Raw genomic sequence first — 16,029 nt, forward strand, 5'->3', positions numbered from 1 at the left:
GTAGCTATACAAGATCTTGAAACTCTAGACAGATGGACGAGAAGAGGAAAGCAAGGTAGAGTGTAGTATTGAGCGATCTTGCAGAGGGATATATATATATATATATAGGCTGGACGGATCCAAGGATATGTGGTGTGCTCTTGATGGAAGGACGTGAAGGAAGAGGGAGTGGGCGAGCAGCCAGCAGGTTGGTCGCTTTTAGCGGGCGGTGGTGGTGTTGGTTTGGAGTCCAAAAAAGCTTTTTTTGGGCTTTTTCTGCCAAAAAGCAAGCAAAATGGATCATCAGGGCAAATCCGGGGAAGCACGCTAGGCGGCTTCGGGACTAGCGAGACGCTGGATTATCTGTTTCTCCGGCCGGTGCCTGGGTCACATGACAGGAATGCTCCAAAATGGAAAGTAACCCCGTTCCGGGCCAAAGAGGGACTAGCGCCAGACCCCCCACTTCAATGCTAGATGTTACATAAGCAGCTAAACAAACTGCCAAAAAAAGGTGGGCAGCAACCAGACACAAGCTTGAAAGCACAAAAGGTATCATTTCTGATAGCACTCTATTTCAAGCATTTGCCAGCTGCTTGACTGGGGTTCCTGTCTTCCTTTTCACTGTGAATTGCATTTCAGCCCCTTTTGCTCTGCACATCTCAAACCCCGCGCGTTGCAGCAAGCTCACTGGGAAGCGATGGCGGACAACCTTGCACCCATTGTCCAGCTCCTTCAGGCTACATTGGACCCTAGACAGCACAAACAAGGTTTGGATTCTTATTGGAACCTGGTCTTTGGGAGTGGAGTGCTCACTTTGTTGATTTCCAGCCGAAGCTGCCCTCCGTCAAGCAGAGAAGAAACCGGGATACTCGTTGCAGCTCTTGCACATCACCGCCAACAATGCACTGCCATACAACACTCGCCTGTCGAGCGCCCTCTACTTCAAGAACTTTATCAAATGGAATTGGACCGACGAGGATGGCAATTACAAGTTGGAAGAGAAAGATGTCAAAACAATCAAGCAAGAGCTCATAAGCCTGATGATTTCCATGCCTCCGGGCATTCAGACCCAACTAGGAGAAGCTGTCAGCGTGATAGCGGACAGCGATTTCTGGCGGCGATGGGATACACTTGTTGGCGTGAGTGGAACCTTTTGTCTTTGGCTACCAACGGTTCTTTTCAGCTAACTTCTCCTTCAGGATCTTGTTTCACGGTTGTCGCCAGATAACATTATTGTGAACATTGGTGTCTTACAGGTTGCACACTCCATTTTCAAAAGATGGAGGCCCCTTTTCCGCTCAGACGAACTCTACGAGGAAATCAACCATGTTTTGGAGCGGTTTGGCCAGCCGTATCTTGCTCTTTTTGAGGTATGTCGCCGTTACGTCCCGGCATCCTCCCCTGCGGGCATCTAACAAGAATTCCTTCTTTTTCTAGAGCCTGGATTCGTTTATCGATCAGAACAGAAACGATAAGGAGAAAATCACCCAAGCCTTCTCCCAATTAAATTTGATGATCAAATTGTTTTACGACCTCTCGTGCCATGATCTTCCGCCGATGTTTGAAGACCACGTAGGAGCCATAGCGTCCCTGCTTTTGAAGTATCTGACATATGACAACCCGTTGCTTCATACTGCCGATGAATCAGAGGCTGGCCAACTGGAGTTTGTTAAAGCCGGGATTTTCGAAGCTCTGGTGCTTTACGTACAGAAATACATCGATATCTTTGGAGATCATGTCCATCAGTTTATTAGCAGTTCTTGGAATTTACTCACCACGATTGGGCAGGACACCAAATATGACATTCTTGTGAGCCGGGCTTTGCAGTTCTTGACATCCGTCGCTCGCCTACCTAGTCATGCAAATGCGTTTCAAGGATGACGCAGTGCTCAGTCAAGTGACAGAAAAGGTCATTTTGCCAAATATATCCCTACGAGAGTCGGACATTGAAATGTTTGAAGATGAACCCATCGAGTTCATTCGCCGAGATCTCGAAGGAGGCGATAGCGAAACGAGAGACGCGCGGCCAACTGATTTCCTCAGACAGTGCCTTGAAAACTTCGAACATTCGGTAACGAACATTGTCTTAAAATACACCGGCATTATCTTGCAGAGTATCCCAATCTCCTGCAGAGCAATGGAAGTCTAAAGATACTGCGATATATCTGTTTTCAGCCATCGCTGCGAAAGGGTGTCGCGACAGCAACCCATGGAGTGACAACTACAAATCCGCTGGTCAGCATTACCGATTTCTTCCAAAAACATTTAGCCTCCGATTTAGTTGCGACAACAGGAGTTCAGCCGCTCTTGAAGGTGGACGCCATCAAGTTTTTGTACTCGTTCCGAAGTCTCATCACAAAAGAGCAATGGCGTGAAGCCCTTCCTCTTTTGGTGCAACATCTCGGGTCTTCAGTCTACGTTGTGTACACCTACGCAGCTGTTGCCCTTGAGAAAGCACTCTGTCTTGCTGATAACCAAAATCAACCCGTCATCCCTGCCAGCGAAATCACGCCTTTGGCCCCACAGCTCCTTGAGCATATCTTTCAACTAATAGAAAAGGATCCATCGCCCCCCAAGGTCCAGGAAAATGAGTTTCTTATGCGATGCATCATGAGGGTGCTCCTAGTTATCAAGGACAGTGTCGTCCCAATCATCGACCCCATTTTACAACATCTCGTTAATATCACAAAAATAATCAGCACAAATCCCAGCAACCCTCGGTTCTACTATTATCATTTCGAGGCCCTTGGTGCTCTGATTAGGTATGAACACCTTTACACATAGCCACTTGATCGATATATTTACTCTTGACGTAGGTTTGGGGCTCCCAGCCAGCCTTCCAAGGTTGAGAATGCCCTTTATACCCCGTTTGTTAATATCTTGCAGAGTGACGTGCAAGGTAAGCGAAGTTCTGTTCATCCAATCAAACTTGACAATACTCAGATATTCATGTAGAATTTATGCCCTATGTCTTCCAACTCTTGTCCGCGCTATTGGAAGCCCAACCGTCGAACACCCTCCCTGAAAACTATCAAAGCCTGATCGCTCCAATTCTGATACCAACCATGTGGGAAACCAGAGGGAATATACCCGCGCTTGTGCGCTTATTGTCATCTATTCTTCCTCGGGGCGCCGGCATGATTACACAGAATAATCAGATAGAGCCAATCTTGGGTATCTTCCAGAAACTAGTGTCATCCAAACTCAACGAGAGTTACGGGTTTGATCTACTTGAAAATGTCATATCAGCATTCCCTTCGTATGTGCTGAGAATTCTGACGCCGATATGAGCTGAAATCTAACGACCATCTGGTTAGGGCCATTTTGGAGAAATACTTTGCGACTATCACCCAAATTATCTTGACCCGACTTGAAAAATCTAAAACGGAGAACTTCACGCTCCGATTTGTTCGATTCTATCATTTTATCTCCGCCCTCAATGAGAATGGTTACGGTTGTGATTTCTTCATCCAAGTCACGGAACATATTCAGTCTGGGTATGCTCATTTTACTTCCCCGAAGACCCGAGAAGACCTCGTGATAAGCCATATAACTAACTTTGATTTAGCGTATTCACCCCTATCTATTTGAATATCATCCTCCCAGAATCGCGGAAACTCGCACGTCCGTTAGACCGAAAAGTGGCTTTGATATCGTTCACCAAAACGCTTGCAAACTCCGATGCGTTCGCTAATCGATATAAGAAAGGATGGGGGTTTACCTGTGAGGCCCTCCTTAATCTTGTCAGTCAGCCTCCTCTGCCTGCCGCCAAGGACGACATCATCAGAGAGAACGATGTTGAGGATATGACGTTTGGTGTTGGATACACCCAACTGAACACCATCAAGAAAGCTGCCCGTGACCCATGGCCTCAGATTGGTCCCAATCTCGGCGCCTGGGTCGCTACATATCTAAAGGAGGCCGATACAAGACATGGTGGAAGAATTAGTAGTTTTGCACAGGAAAGGCTGAGCCCAGAGGCCAAAGCTGGGTTGGCAAACTACCTGAGCGGCTAAAAGGTACTGATTGAATTGGGCAGCTGGACACGACCAAATACGTTGGGGTTCTAATGCGAAGGATGCAAAACAAGAATCATTTAAGTAGTGCAGACTAGAAGAAACAAACTTGAACACGACCTCAGGCAAGAATAAATAATATACATAATGCACGCTAAATCGTTCCTAATGATACAAAAGCTCCGTGTCTCTACTCCTTTCCCTCACTCACTTCTTCCCCAGCCTGCTCCGCGTCCTCTGACCGCCTTCTCTTTTCCTCCTCCAACGCCCGGTACTTTCTCTTGCTCTTTTTCGTCTTGCTCGCCTTTCTTTTCTGCTTCGTCTGAGCTACGATTGCGGCGCGGCTCTGGCCGCCTTTCTGTAGTAGTTCGACCTTCTCGGCAAGGATCTGGAGGGCGATTTTACGGTTTTGGGAGCGGGAGCGGGTGGCTTGGGATTTGACGACGGTGTTGGTGGGGAGATGGATGAGTTGCACGGCGGAGGAGGTTTTGTTCTGGGGGTTGGGTAGAGGGGAAGAAAAGTGTTAACTAGATGGGGGGCTTTTATTTGGGAGAGGGCTTGAGGATGGGTATTTGATTCTTCCATGAGATGAAAAGTGATATGTTTACTAGGCATATGGCTCGTAGTGCCATAGCGACCTGGGTATAAAAGGGAAAAATCGATGATAGGAACACAAGCCACTCACGATCTTTTGGCCACCTGGACCGGATCCTTTCAGGTAGCTACCTGTGATCTCCGATTCATCAATAGTAGGCCGTGCGGGCATTTGCTTGACGTTCAACGCCGCGAATGTTGAAAAGAGCCGTGTGTCGAAATGAGGGATAAAACAGCGCGATCGAGGAGCGGCTCGTATCAAGCTGGGGAGAGCCATGATTCTGCACAGGATGGAAATGGGCGCAGAGTGCAGATTGATCGGCGGAGCGGGGAGAAGGATATCTAACTAGTGGATAGCTAGCGGATAACTGAGTAACTCAGAGGCAGCGAAGTGGTTGGTGTTATTTGGAGGCAGCTCGTCGTGGTTCCTCACCTAATAGAAAATTGATTGTGATGAGGGCCAGCTGTTGTCAACCAAGTTCCAAATATCTTTTTGGCTTCATCCTTCCTGAGCTTTCACTGAATGTGACCATGCTGAACAACTGCAAACGGCAGCCTACTTTCCAATTGATTTTCTTATTCCATTTGCTTAAGTGACGATCTCGAATTTACTCGAAATGTGGCGTGCCATGATAAGTTTAGTTACCCATCCGAGATTCCCGTACTATCGTCATAGATTTTGCTATCATACAAATCCACCAACCTCTGATGGCGATCATTGATGGCGGGTGCTGCAGCGATCTTTTCCCTGCAGAAGTGGGCTGAATGACCATGAGCTCTGTTTTTATTTGGCTCATTAAGCATGGCATTTCGAACTGGCCGTCGAGAGACCTGTCGTGGAACCTTGCAGCATGTTAGATGGATAGCAGCGGGAATACATGGATGTCTTCCCCGTTTAAATGGGACCAGCCGACCAGGCCTGGGGGCTGATCCGCCGCTTCGCAAGATGATTATGAACCTTTGGCGCTACCGGACTGATACTCAACGTTTACATTCTGGACCAAAACGCGGTTACTTTACGTGCTTCCCTGCGAAAACATGTCTATTCCCCAGAGCAATCTTCGGGACTTTAGCGCGCGAGAGTACGACTATGTAATCGTCGGTGGAGGGACTGCTGGCCTAGCACTCGCAGCACGGCTTAGTGAAAAGACCGGACCTCAAAGTCGCTGTCATCGAGGCGGGACCAGCGGTCTTCGATGAGCCGATAATCAATGACCCCGGCTGCTTTGGCCAGGCTATCGGAACTCAGTACGACTGGCAGTTTGAAACAGAGCCGCAGCCGGAACTGGGTGGACGAAAGGTGTCGTGGCCGCGAGGCAAAGTCCTTGGGGGCTCGAGCGCGCTCAATTTTATGTCCTGGACCCGCGGGCACAAGGAGGATTACGATGTCTGGGCTGAGATGGGGAATCGGGGATGGGGATGGGCGGATTTATTGTTCGTCTCTCACTATTGATTATTTGCGAGATGGGTCTTTTGGTAACAAGGCGTTAGACCTTACTTCAAGAAGTCTGAAACCTTCATTGAGCCGAGTCTCTCAGAGCAAAACGAGCATTGCTCCTTTTTCGATACTAGCTTACATGGCACCGACGGCCCTGTGAAGACATCGCATGTTCCAAAATATGCACTATCGCAAAAGTACTGGCATAAGACACTGGAAAATCTCGGCGTTGAGACGAGTCTTGATAGCTTTTCGGGCGCTAATGCAGGTGCCTGGAACATGCTCTGCGCTTTCAATCCTTTTACTTATACCAGAAGCTTCTCCGCCAATTGTTACTACCTTCCTGTATGCAAGCGACCTAATTTATTCTTGCTAACGGAGGCAACTGTGAAAGAGATCGTCATCGAATACGAGGGAGAAAAATGCGCTGCACGGGGAGTTCTGGTTAGATGTGATGGAGAGGACTTCATCGTGAGAGCCTCTAGGGAGGTTGTCCTATCAGCTGGAAGCATACAGTCTCCCCAGCTTCTGGAACTATCGGGTATTGGGAATCCTGAGATTCTAAAAGCTGCTGGGATTGAAGCGAAAGTGTGCAACCCAAATGTAGGAGAGAACCTGCAGGATCATTTTAGTAAGCATTCCCTTCGCTACTGGGGGCGTCTTCAAATAACTGACAAATGCTATAGTGACTAAAACAGTATATGAGGTTCAGACACCTCCGGATAGCGAGGGCTCAGATTTACCTCCATCACAAACCGTGGGTAGTCCTGTTGAGATTTCCAACATCAAAGCACCGGCCAAAGCTTACTTACCGTGCCCTGTGGCATATTGCCCTATATTCAAGATGGTTACAAGCCAAGAACTTGCAGGACTCACAGCTCATATTCGCCAGAAAATAATGGAATCCAAGGATGTTCGCGAGGCAAAATTACGCCAGTCGTTCTTGCCAGGCAAAATGCTCGGAGCCGTAGAGTTCGTCTGGGATGGCGAGGCGAACTGGAACCCAGATTTCAAAGGAGAGCCTGGTAAACGGTACGGCACCCTGTTGCAGATGCTACAGTATCCATTCTCAAGGGGCTCGGTACACATTCAACCCATGCGAGGCTCGAAGGCAACCACGATCGATGACAAACCAACGATTGATCCGCGATACTTTGCGGGAGATGGCAAAATCGATTTTGAGGTGATGAAGGCCGGGCCAGATATTCGCTGATAAGATATGCTCTACGGAACCATTATCCCGTTTCATAGTCTCGCGGGTGTTTCCACCCAAGACCGACAACAACCCTGGTCGATTTGACGATTTCCTCCGGCATGACTTGGGCACGGTCTTTCATCGTAAGTGAAGCTAACAAGCTCTTTTTCACATATGGATGTTAACGTGCAGATTGTAGCAATCGGAACATGTGCCATGGGCGGATTCGAGGGCCAGAAGGCTGGAGTGGTGGATGATCGACTGCGTGTTTACGGCGTCAAGAGCCTGCGCGTGGTGGATGCCAGCATCATGCCGCTCCATATCAGCGCTCACCCCCAGGCAACTGTCTATGCGATTGCGGAGAAGGCGGCCGATATGATCCTGGAGGATATAGCATAGCAGTAAAGTAGATAATTCCGGGCTATCATCACTAGATCCAGCATTTTGCGAATCAACATCAAATATCAGTTACAACCTCCCTCTCTAATGCTGCAATCAAGACAAAACCGCCAAGATATGTGCCCTAACCCTAATATATGTTCTGATTCGGGATAGCGCATGCTGACTCATGCCAGGCTCCGGTTGTTCTCCGTGATTGGCCCGATAAAGCCCCTGACGACCTTGGCGCATAGGCAGAAACCCGAAACATCCATCATCGCGGACTTGGTTGCAGGCTGGAGAGCTTGCTCAGGGTTGCTTCTTTTTATTTAATTAATCTCTGGTTTCGACTTAGATTTCAAAAGCAATCAATAATACTTATTTCCAGACCTATCCCGCCTCCGTTAACAAATACTTTGACATCAAGTTTGACTGCCTAATTCCCCAGCTGCCTGGGCGGACGCGCGTTGAATCATAGCATACCAACCGGTGATATAATATATATATACATTTATCGTCCTCTACGCCTATTGGGATCTTCGATCTACCTGCTTTCTTACTCCGCTGGCTCCCCGACCGATCTCTGAGCCATTCCCGCTACCTTTTGCTTTGCAATCATGGCTCGCTCTCAGTCCTCGTCTCCCTCGATCCTCACGTCATTTATCCGCTGGCTTCGACTCAAGAACTACCAATATGAAGTCACATTTGCCCTGTACATGCTTACTCCCATGGAGAAATTTATCTTCAGTACGTGAACCCCTGAATCTCCGCGCCTGGCCCTTTTGCTCGGGGCATTTCTAACTTTTTGGGATTGTTTAGACTCCCTCCTCCTCCTAGTAGTCTCGATGTTCCTCGCCGCCGCATACATTTACCTGCCAAACCATATAATCACTGTATGCCAGCACGTCTGGTACTACTGGGCCGGAGGCGATCCGGTCACCGGAGCGTTCGTGCCCCAAATTCATGGCGGACAGTAACCTGTCATTGATGTCCAACGCGGAAAAGCTCGGGCAGCAGAACGTTATTATGGAGACTGCGAGCATAATTGCTGAAGCCACAGGGAAGCGGCTTGGCGAGTTATAAGCTGCTAATTTCGTTTCATTTCTCTCTCTCGTTGGTTGGAGTTCCCCGGAATAGATGGAATTTACGTTTGCGATGGGTGTTGGACTGGTTGCTCCATTTCTACTTATACCTGACACGGGTTGTTATTTCTTCACCTGTCGGGTATTGATGATACCTTTTTATGCGGCGGAAAGACATCTAACTTATAGGTTTTAATACTTAATGATGGGCTTTTTTTTGGTATCTTCTTGGGATTGAGATCGCCGATAAACGCTGGCGAATTGAATTCAATTTAATATCTTGCTGTTGAGCCAGCTTAATAGCATTAGTGGTCTTCGAATACAACATGCTCGGTTTTCCTCAATACTGCTCTTATAATTGTTCTATTGGCGGCTTCCGGCAGAGCTGACATAGCGTTGATGATGTTTGCCGTTAATATTCAACTAGATATATACAAGAGTTGAGATAAGGCTATATTATCGAGGAAAGACACTCCTGCCGTCATGTTCCCAAAGCGCCTAAAGGTATGCTCTATTCCCACAAACAATTCAACAAATACCCCAACGCAGAAAAAAACGCCTGAGCCTATAATACAAGGATCCAGCCTTTCATCCATCTGTTCCTCATCCTTGGTGTCGCCGGGTCCATCGATTCATTGTCTCTCAGCTTGTGACCCCTCGTTCCCCGCAGTCGCTGCTGCGGCCTCCAGCTCCAATCGTCTTAGCCTCTTCCTCTCTTTTTCCCGGTTCATTCTCGCCAGCTCGGCTTCAATATCGCTCTTTTCTAGCGGGATTTTATGCGAGTGTTCAGACTTGGGCCAAAAGTCGGGAATCGAGAAGCGTTCTTCAAGGTTGGTGCCAAAGTAGTACATCCAGCCGATAGGAAAAAGGACATATAGACCAAACTAGGAGAAGTCTGTTAGCTTTTAACAGGGAGAGGGGAGGAAGATGTAGGTGCTACCTTGAAAACTTCAAGGTTTCCGCCTTGAAGTCTGCGGAGGACGGAGTTGAGCATGATCTCTGGTTTTTCGGCCTGTTGTGGCTATCTTTGATGGGGTCGAATCTTCGTCGGGGAGACTTCTCTGGAGAGATAAATTGACTCTTTTTCCGTGCTCGTATCTCTTGAGTGCGATGCGAATATCTGGAATCTTGCTGTTCACCACTGCCTCTCTTCCGGTCGTCAACCTAGTTGCTTTTCACTCGAACCCACCAAAGCTCCTGATGTAAGCATGCCAAGGCTGTTTAGTCAGTACCCTTTCCTCATGCGGTTAGAGTCCAGAGTAGCGGCGCCAAGCAGCTAAGTCGTATTATGTAATCCGACAGTCTGTTGGACCTCGGCATCTCTTGTCAGCTGGACATCAGCCGGAGAGCCTCTTCAACTGGCAGACAGCAAGTCAAGGGGAGCTCGAGGCATCGTCACTTGCTCGGAAGGCCAAGAGAAGGGCATTCGATCGTCTCGGCCTGAATATAGACTCCCGAGCGATACTTATCCTCTGGAGTGGTTGCTCAATGCTCAGAGCCTTGCGACCCAGCATTGTGGTTTCGGCTAAGGCTCCATGTTCACGAAGTGAGGAGATGATTTAACCGCGGGAAGTCAGCCAGCTTTGTATTGTATTTGCCTGTCGATGGTAATGGAGAGGGCTATCTAGTTTATATATCATTTTGGTCCACTCCTTCGTCTCCCGTCCTTAGTTGTCCTAAAGCCAGTTACATCCGTATCAGACACAGTTCATCGAGACAAAAATGTCCAGCTCAAACGACATTCAGCTTGCCTACAAAGGGCGGATCGCCATCATCACCCTCAACAGGCCATCAAAGCTCAATTCATTAACCGGAGACCTGTACTATGAGCTTGGCCAGAAGATGCGCGAAGTCGCCGAGCGCGATGACATCTTCATCACCGTCCTCACCGGAAACGGCCGCTTCTTTTCTGCGTAACACCCCCTTCACCGCCATTAACACAAAAGGGGTCCAAACTAACAGCTATCCTTCCTTTAGAGGCGCCGATGTCCACACCACCCGCCCCGCTATTGGCAACGACGATGTCCGTCGCCAGCTCGCCCGCAATTTCGCCATCAACAACCTCGACATAACCCGCACCTTTTACAACCACCCCAAGATCCTCGTCGTGGCCCTCAATGGTCCCACCGTCGGTCTTTCAGCTGCCCTAACAGCATTCGGAGACTTCATCTACGCCGCTCCGCACACGTTCCTTCTCACCCCGTTCTCATCCCTTGGCCTCGTTGCCGAAGGCGGCGCTAGCAGAGCGCTGGTCGAGCGTCTCGGTATCTCCAAAGCCAACGAGGCGCTGATTATGAGCAAGCGCATTCCGATAGAGGATTTGGTGTCGACAGGATACGTTAATAAGGTGATTAAGCCTGCGAGTGGGAGACCCGACGATTCTGAGGGGTTCCTAAAGTTGGTGTTAGAAGAGGTGGAGGAGCGCTTGGGCGCGCATTTGAATCAGGACAGCATGGTGAAGATGAAGAGTTTGATTCGGATGCATGAGCGGGAGATTCTGGATCGTCAGAATGTGCATGAAGTCTTTATGGGAATGGAGAGGTTTTTGAGCGGAATTCCGCAGGAGGAGTTCAGAAAGCTTGCGTCTGGAGAGAAGAAGCACAAGCTGTGAATCCCAGCTGTTGCTTGTTTTATGATTACGCTTGTGTTGATTGGAAATTTACAGGTATATATACTCCCATATATCGCCGTCTACATTGTGGTTATGTGCTGTACATACCGATTGGAGCTATATAATGATTTCTTCATGAATATACCAGAATCACAGAAGATCGAAGTAACTTCTATTATGATGTTATTTTTTATTTTTTTTAAAAAAAGGCCAACCCGCTTTCCCATACTTTTACAAAAACTGATAGTCCGCCCAGCTATGTTTGTAATTTTGTACTCCATAATCCGTGGCGCCATTGTAACCAACCCCCATATCCGCAGATGCAAAGTTTCCGATTCTAACAATAACAGGACTCTACAGCCCAGATGATGGCTGAACCTGGCTATCGTCTGCTTCATCTGGGAGTTTGCGACCCGAACTCAGCTTTCACTGTCACTTTGGTACTCTTGGTCTGCCTTGATAGTTCTCGCGAGAGTTTCCCTCCAATTGCTCAAGAGCTCTGCCGTTCCTCCGGGCGTCTCTGCCGCATCAAGAACATCCTGAGGCACTCTGTCCTCTTTTATTAACGAGTAGCTCGTTGGTGCGCTATTGCCTTCTAAACCAAAATCCAACTGTGCTGAGTCGGTATTGCCGGCTAGTATAAACTGCGGCTGAAAGGAGGAAATGGGCGGTTCCACCGATGGCCATTCTTCAGGGAAATATCGATTCGGCCTACCGTCATCGTCAACGCTAGACTGGCGACGATGTTGCGATTGCGCTCTCATCATGTGTTCTTCGGGTATGGTGCGGGAATCCCCTTCGTCCGGTCTATCCATATTCAGAATCTCTTCCCAAGAAAAGTGTAATGGATCTATGTTTTGCGAGAAAGCACTGAAATCTATCAACCAGACCCTGTCTCGTGGCACATAGACGTCAAACACAAAGTCCGGGTCGGGGAACGTATCTCGCAGATGTTTGTCGAAGAATTTCTGGATGTCTCGCAGTAATTTATCCTTGATTTCATACAGCCATTCGTAGTATTTGAAACTCCTTTGGCAAAGACAAACAAGACGTCGTGACCGAACAAAACATCGGAATTCCAACGCCGGGTTAACATTCACATATTTCCGGAGTACCAAATGGTAGGGTATTTGATTTTCGTCGTGGTAGATCCCAGCTTCCTTTTCAACAGCGCCGGCCAAATCACCTTGCTTTCCAGACTCGGGAATACAGCCCTCAAATGCACGGTCTAGATTGTTGGCTATGAAGCGGCTGCTTTTCAGGACCAAGTACACGTCACCGGGTGTTCTACACTCTAAACGATTTGACAGGATCATATGTGTTGCGTCTCTTGGCGCATTCCAGTTCAATTTTGGCGACACGCTGCCCCCTAATTCAGCAATGGCTGCCTTAACTCGAGCATGGATTTCGGGCCATTCCTTGGAGGGATCTGGAAGACCTTCGTCCTCGTCATCATATCCACCTGACACCACCCAGCTGTCGTCTTCGGGCGCGGCTAGCGTGTTGTCAGGAGGGAGAACTATGCCATCAGCACGGAGATATTGGAGAAAGGTATCCGACAAAGCAATCAGCCGAGCTTTGGGTGTGATAGATCGATACCTATGGATGGAAGTTATTACGGGTTAGCCCGGGGTTCATGGGAAGGTGGAAAACAAGAAGCCCTACAGGGGGTGCCAGTAATGATAGGAACAGTGTAAGATCTTTGTCCTGGTCAGTGGCGGCATTCCTGAGCTCGCTGACATTGGAGGGGATCGTTGTTGCTGCACTATGCCCTGATCAGCGTCGTGGCTATCATGATTCTGCCGGTCGAGTTCCATATTTACAGCAGACACCTTTTGATATGTTCTGGATCGTTCTGAGAGCACAACCTCGTCTGCACCGATTTCCCCTCCATGGCTTTTGATGACGCACTGAAATATTTCACCTTACCTAAGCAGGTCTAGACTCTAAACAAACTAGCGTACTTTACTAGTTAGTTAGTGTAAAGATGAGATAAGATTAGATTATAATGACTAATGAACCTTGTCTGCGGGCAAAGGCAACATGGACGGAGGACGACAGATTGGCTGTAGTTTGGACGTTGAGGTGGAATTCGGGGCGTTGCTTTCATTCAATTGACGGCACAAGGAGTCATGGCTGCTGATGTACCGGATGCGCACGCGCTCAAATCATGGCAGGAGGCGTTCCAGTATCCGATCCCCACGGTGCGCCGGATCGAGCACGAACTTCGCCGTGACATTGTCAGCAACAAAGAGAAGCTGCGATCTCTTGTTGGGTAAGGTAGCCTTGTTGTCCTATGCGGCGGGATGAAAGCGATGTCACTTCTCTAACTTTTACTCTTTTTATCAGGGTGCGATACCGAGACCTTCTGGATACGGCCCAGACTATCATGGAGATGAATGAGGAGATGAAGCAAGTTGAACGCAATTTGTCTGAAGTCGGGAGGCTCTGCAATCCTGCTACGATTTCCCGAAAATCCGACGGCTTGCATAAATTACGGGAAGATAATCTTTGCAAAGGTTCGCAGAAGGGCTTCCCAGGCGTGCGAAGTTGTATTCTGTCTTAACACTTGAATAGTCTCGTCAGACCGGACGTTCGCCGCACAATTGACTCTGCTTTTCAATTGCGCATCGGCTATCGCGAGAATACTCCGTGAGCATGGTTCGAGTGTTGTCGCTGCAAAGCTCCTCGTGATCTCACGACTACTTCATAACAGGCTCTCACAGTGTGCACGAGCAACGAGTTTTGCGGACGAGCTCCGGAACCAACTAGCGCACTTTCGACGTACCCTTTTGAACCGTATCAAAGTTCGTCTCGCATCCATAGACTCATCTGTCCAGGATATAATAGAAGCCTTGTCTGCCTTCTGTCTAGCCACGAGCTCTTCCACTCACGATGCCTTCGGCCATTTCCATAAGATTCGATTGGATGCCATTGCATCCAAATTTGAACAACCTGGTGCTATATGTGATGCTGCACTTGGTGCTCTAATGCTTTTTAGTAATACTTTGCACAGAACCACTGATATGCTATCTGGCCCGCTTTTTGATGCGATTAAGAAGCTGTGCATTCACCCTCTTCTTGGAGACTCAGCCATTCAATGCATGAGCGAACTGGGAATCGAAATGGTCCAATCGTATATTCCGAAAGAGATCCGAAATTTTACCCCCTGGATAAAACACGAGCAAATACCCAAAGAGGCTGCGGGGACAATAATCAAATCCTGGTCCAAAGAGGCTTTCGATGATTTATCCGCCAGGGCAAACAGCAAGCTATCTAGTTGTGAAAACTTCCAAGAAGTACTCTCAACACGAAACCGCCTCTTAAAGGAATGGCTACCAGGTTTGAATTCTACCCCGTGCCACAACCCCATGGGGATATTAGAGGCCATTCGCACAATGGCCAATGATCAACTTATTTCTATTATTCGAGCGCAAAGCGAGGGAATCACTGTTGTAGGGATTGAGGCATCAAGAATCATCTCCGATTGGCATGATACTCAAGACCAGGACCGGGAATTGTCGTTATGGGACTCGGAGCTCGTTTTTGCAGACTTTTCGGATGGCGCTACAACTTTCAAGCGCGAACTGATGAGAAGGTGCCAAGGCCATGGTGCTCATGTAGGGCAGGTTCTGGACATTTATCGCAGCTGGCTTGCGACCGTTACGAACCGTTGTACAATGGTACAGGAGCTTAGGAGCTTGAGATGGGAGGATATGATGGAAGATGATGTTGACGAAGAGCTTCTTGAAGCAATTCCGGACTTGCTGAATACCGATGACCCTCATCTCCTGATCACGGAGCATACAAACGCTCTGATCAAGGGGTATAAGTTATTAGAGACTTCATTGGAAGAAGCTGTAAAAGGCATAAGTGGATCACATTGCGCAATGAAGACCGCGTTTCTCCTCCGAATAATCCGGGGTATCAGAAGCAATGTTCCGAAAGAAGTGGCGCACCAAGACTACATATTCGCCCAAGACCTTATATCGAGACTTCACAGCGCTCTCGCGGAAGAGGTTGTTTCTAGGACTTCACCCTCAATATTGACCAAATCAATTAATCGTCTCGGATCGAGGTGTGCAGGACGGACACTTTGGGAAGGTAATCCTTCGCTTCCAACTCAGCCTTCTCAAGTGCTTTTTATGTTGCTACGCACATTGGTCATGGAGATGGAGCAAGAGGGACCCGATTTGTGGACCATGGCAGCCGTGGACGAATTGAAATCGCGTTTCATGGGCCAGGTGGTCTCAGCCAACAATCCGAAACTTGAGCAGCCGCCTACATGTGGTGGGACGGAGCAAGACTCTCCAAACGGCACGGAAGAAGGCGCAGAGGAGAATCAAGATAAACGGCTTGAGAATACCCGTGACCACCAAATTCAACTACTTTTTGACCTCCAATTCCTAGACCAGGCTTTGCAAACGACAGATTCAAACACCCAAAGTGGATTGAGCCCATTGATTGACGTTTTGCTGAAGGAGCTGGACTTTTCTGAGGAGTCCATGGTTACCGTGAAGAAGCGTTCAGAGGAATACTGGAATCGTACTCGGATGCTGTTTGGCTTGCTGGCCTGAGAATTCTGCCGAGCCTGTTGTTTTGAGATAGATAGATACCCAACTATAATCCATAGTTACACCAGTTACTTATAACATAAGAGATCACTCAAACTGATCAAGCCATATCTGGTGCCGTTCTGCTTCATGTAAAAATTGACCTGGGAGACGACCTGCCTG

At 48.3% G+C, this 16,029-nt stretch overlaps 9 protein-coding genes across 9 annotated transcripts; 6 read left to right on the forward strand and 3 right to left on the reverse strand.

The window, feature by feature from the left end:
* Nucleotides 1-676: 676 nt before the first annotated feature.
* UREG_03511 (HRC135 protein) lies at nucleotides 677-3,995 on the forward strand (the record flags this gene model as incomplete). The annotated part of the gene is made up of 10 exons (XM_002543948.1): nucleotides 677-746; nucleotides 808-1,118; nucleotides 1,179-1,349; nucleotides 1,417-1,788; nucleotides 1,856-2,050; nucleotides 2,155-2,741; nucleotides 2,796-2,878; nucleotides 2,935-3,238; nucleotides 3,297-3,476; nucleotides 3,548-3,995. The coding sequence occupies 10 exons, from the start codon at nucleotides 677-679 to the stop codon at nucleotides 3,993-3,995; spliced, it is 2,721 nt and encodes a 906-aa protein (XP_002543994.1).
* A 190-nt stretch (nucleotides 3,996-4,185) lies between these two features.
* On the reverse strand, nucleotides 4,186-4,866 carry UREG_03512 (uncharacterized protein; the record flags this gene model as incomplete). The annotated part of the gene is made up of 2 exons (XM_002543949.1): nucleotides 4,186-4,488; nucleotides 4,681-4,866. 2 exons carry the CDS (start codon nucleotides 4,864-4,866, stop codon nucleotides 4,186-4,188), a joined length of 489 nt encoding a protein of 162 aa, XP_002543995.1.
* Nucleotides 4,867-5,627: 761 nt separating this feature from the next.
* On the forward strand, nucleotides 5,628-5,789 carry UREG_03513 (uncharacterized protein; the record flags this gene model as incomplete). The annotated part of the gene is made up of 1 exon (XM_002543950.1): nucleotides 5,628-5,789. One exon carries the CDS (start codon nucleotides 5,628-5,630, stop codon nucleotides 5,787-5,789), a length of 162 nt encoding a protein of 53 aa, XP_002543996.1.
* Nucleotides 5,790-6,306: 517 nt separating this feature from the next.
* On the forward strand, nucleotides 6,307-7,240 carry UREG_03514 (uncharacterized protein; the record flags this gene model as incomplete). Its single annotated transcript, XM_002543951.1, has 2 exons — nucleotides 6,307-6,658; nucleotides 6,714-7,240. The coding sequence occupies 2 exons, from the start codon at nucleotides 6,307-6,309 to the stop codon at nucleotides 7,238-7,240; spliced, it is 879 nt and encodes a 292-aa protein (XP_002543997.1).
* Nucleotides 7,241-8,217: 977 nt separating this feature from the next.
* UREG_03515 (uncharacterized protein) lies at nucleotides 8,218-8,683 on the forward strand (the record flags this gene model as incomplete). Its single annotated transcript, XM_002543952.1, has 3 exons — nucleotides 8,218-8,347; nucleotides 8,420-8,493; nucleotides 8,528-8,683. 3 exons carry the CDS (start codon nucleotides 8,218-8,220, stop codon nucleotides 8,681-8,683), a joined length of 360 nt encoding a protein of 119 aa, XP_002543998.1.
* Nucleotides 8,684-9,314: 631 nt separating this feature from the next.
* UREG_03516 (uncharacterized protein) lies at nucleotides 9,315-9,676 on the reverse strand (the record flags this gene model as incomplete). Its single annotated transcript, XM_002543953.1, has 2 exons — nucleotides 9,315-9,566; nucleotides 9,623-9,676. The coding sequence occupies 2 exons, from the start codon at nucleotides 9,674-9,676 to the stop codon at nucleotides 9,315-9,317; spliced, it is 306 nt and encodes a 101-aa protein (XP_002543999.1).
* A 728-nt stretch (nucleotides 9,677-10,404) lies between these two features.
* Nucleotides 10,405-11,293, forward strand: UREG_03517 (uncharacterized protein; the record flags this gene model as incomplete). Its single annotated transcript, XM_002543954.1, has 2 exons — nucleotides 10,405-10,595; nucleotides 10,660-11,293. 2 exons carry the CDS (start codon nucleotides 10,405-10,407, stop codon nucleotides 11,291-11,293), a joined length of 825 nt encoding a protein of 274 aa, XP_002544000.1.
* Nucleotides 11,294-11,712: 419 nt separating this feature from the next.
* On the reverse strand, nucleotides 11,713-13,110 carry UREG_03518 (uncharacterized protein; the record flags this gene model as incomplete). Its single annotated transcript, XM_002543955.1, has 2 exons — nucleotides 11,713-12,892; nucleotides 13,034-13,110. The coding sequence occupies 2 exons, from the start codon at nucleotides 13,108-13,110 to the stop codon at nucleotides 11,713-11,715; spliced, it is 1,257 nt and encodes a 418-aa protein (XP_002544001.1).
* Nucleotides 13,111-13,425: 315 nt separating this feature from the next.
* On the forward strand, nucleotides 13,426-15,870 carry UREG_03519 (uncharacterized protein; the record flags this gene model as incomplete). Its single annotated transcript, XM_002543956.1, has 3 exons — nucleotides 13,426-13,568; nucleotides 13,643-13,812; nucleotides 13,871-15,870. The coding sequence occupies 3 exons, from the start codon at nucleotides 13,426-13,428 to the stop codon at nucleotides 15,868-15,870; spliced, it is 2,313 nt and encodes a 770-aa protein (XP_002544002.1).
* Nucleotides 15,871-16,029: the final 159 nt, after the last annotated feature.

Source organism: Uncinocarpus reesii, genomic scaffold (assembly GCF_000003515.1).
Source record: "Uncinocarpus reesii 1704 scaffold_2 genomic scaffold, whole genome shotgun sequence".
Taxonomy (NCBI): Eukaryota; Fungi; Ascomycota; class Eurotiomycetes; order Onygenales; family Onygenaceae; genus Uncinocarpus; species Uncinocarpus reesii.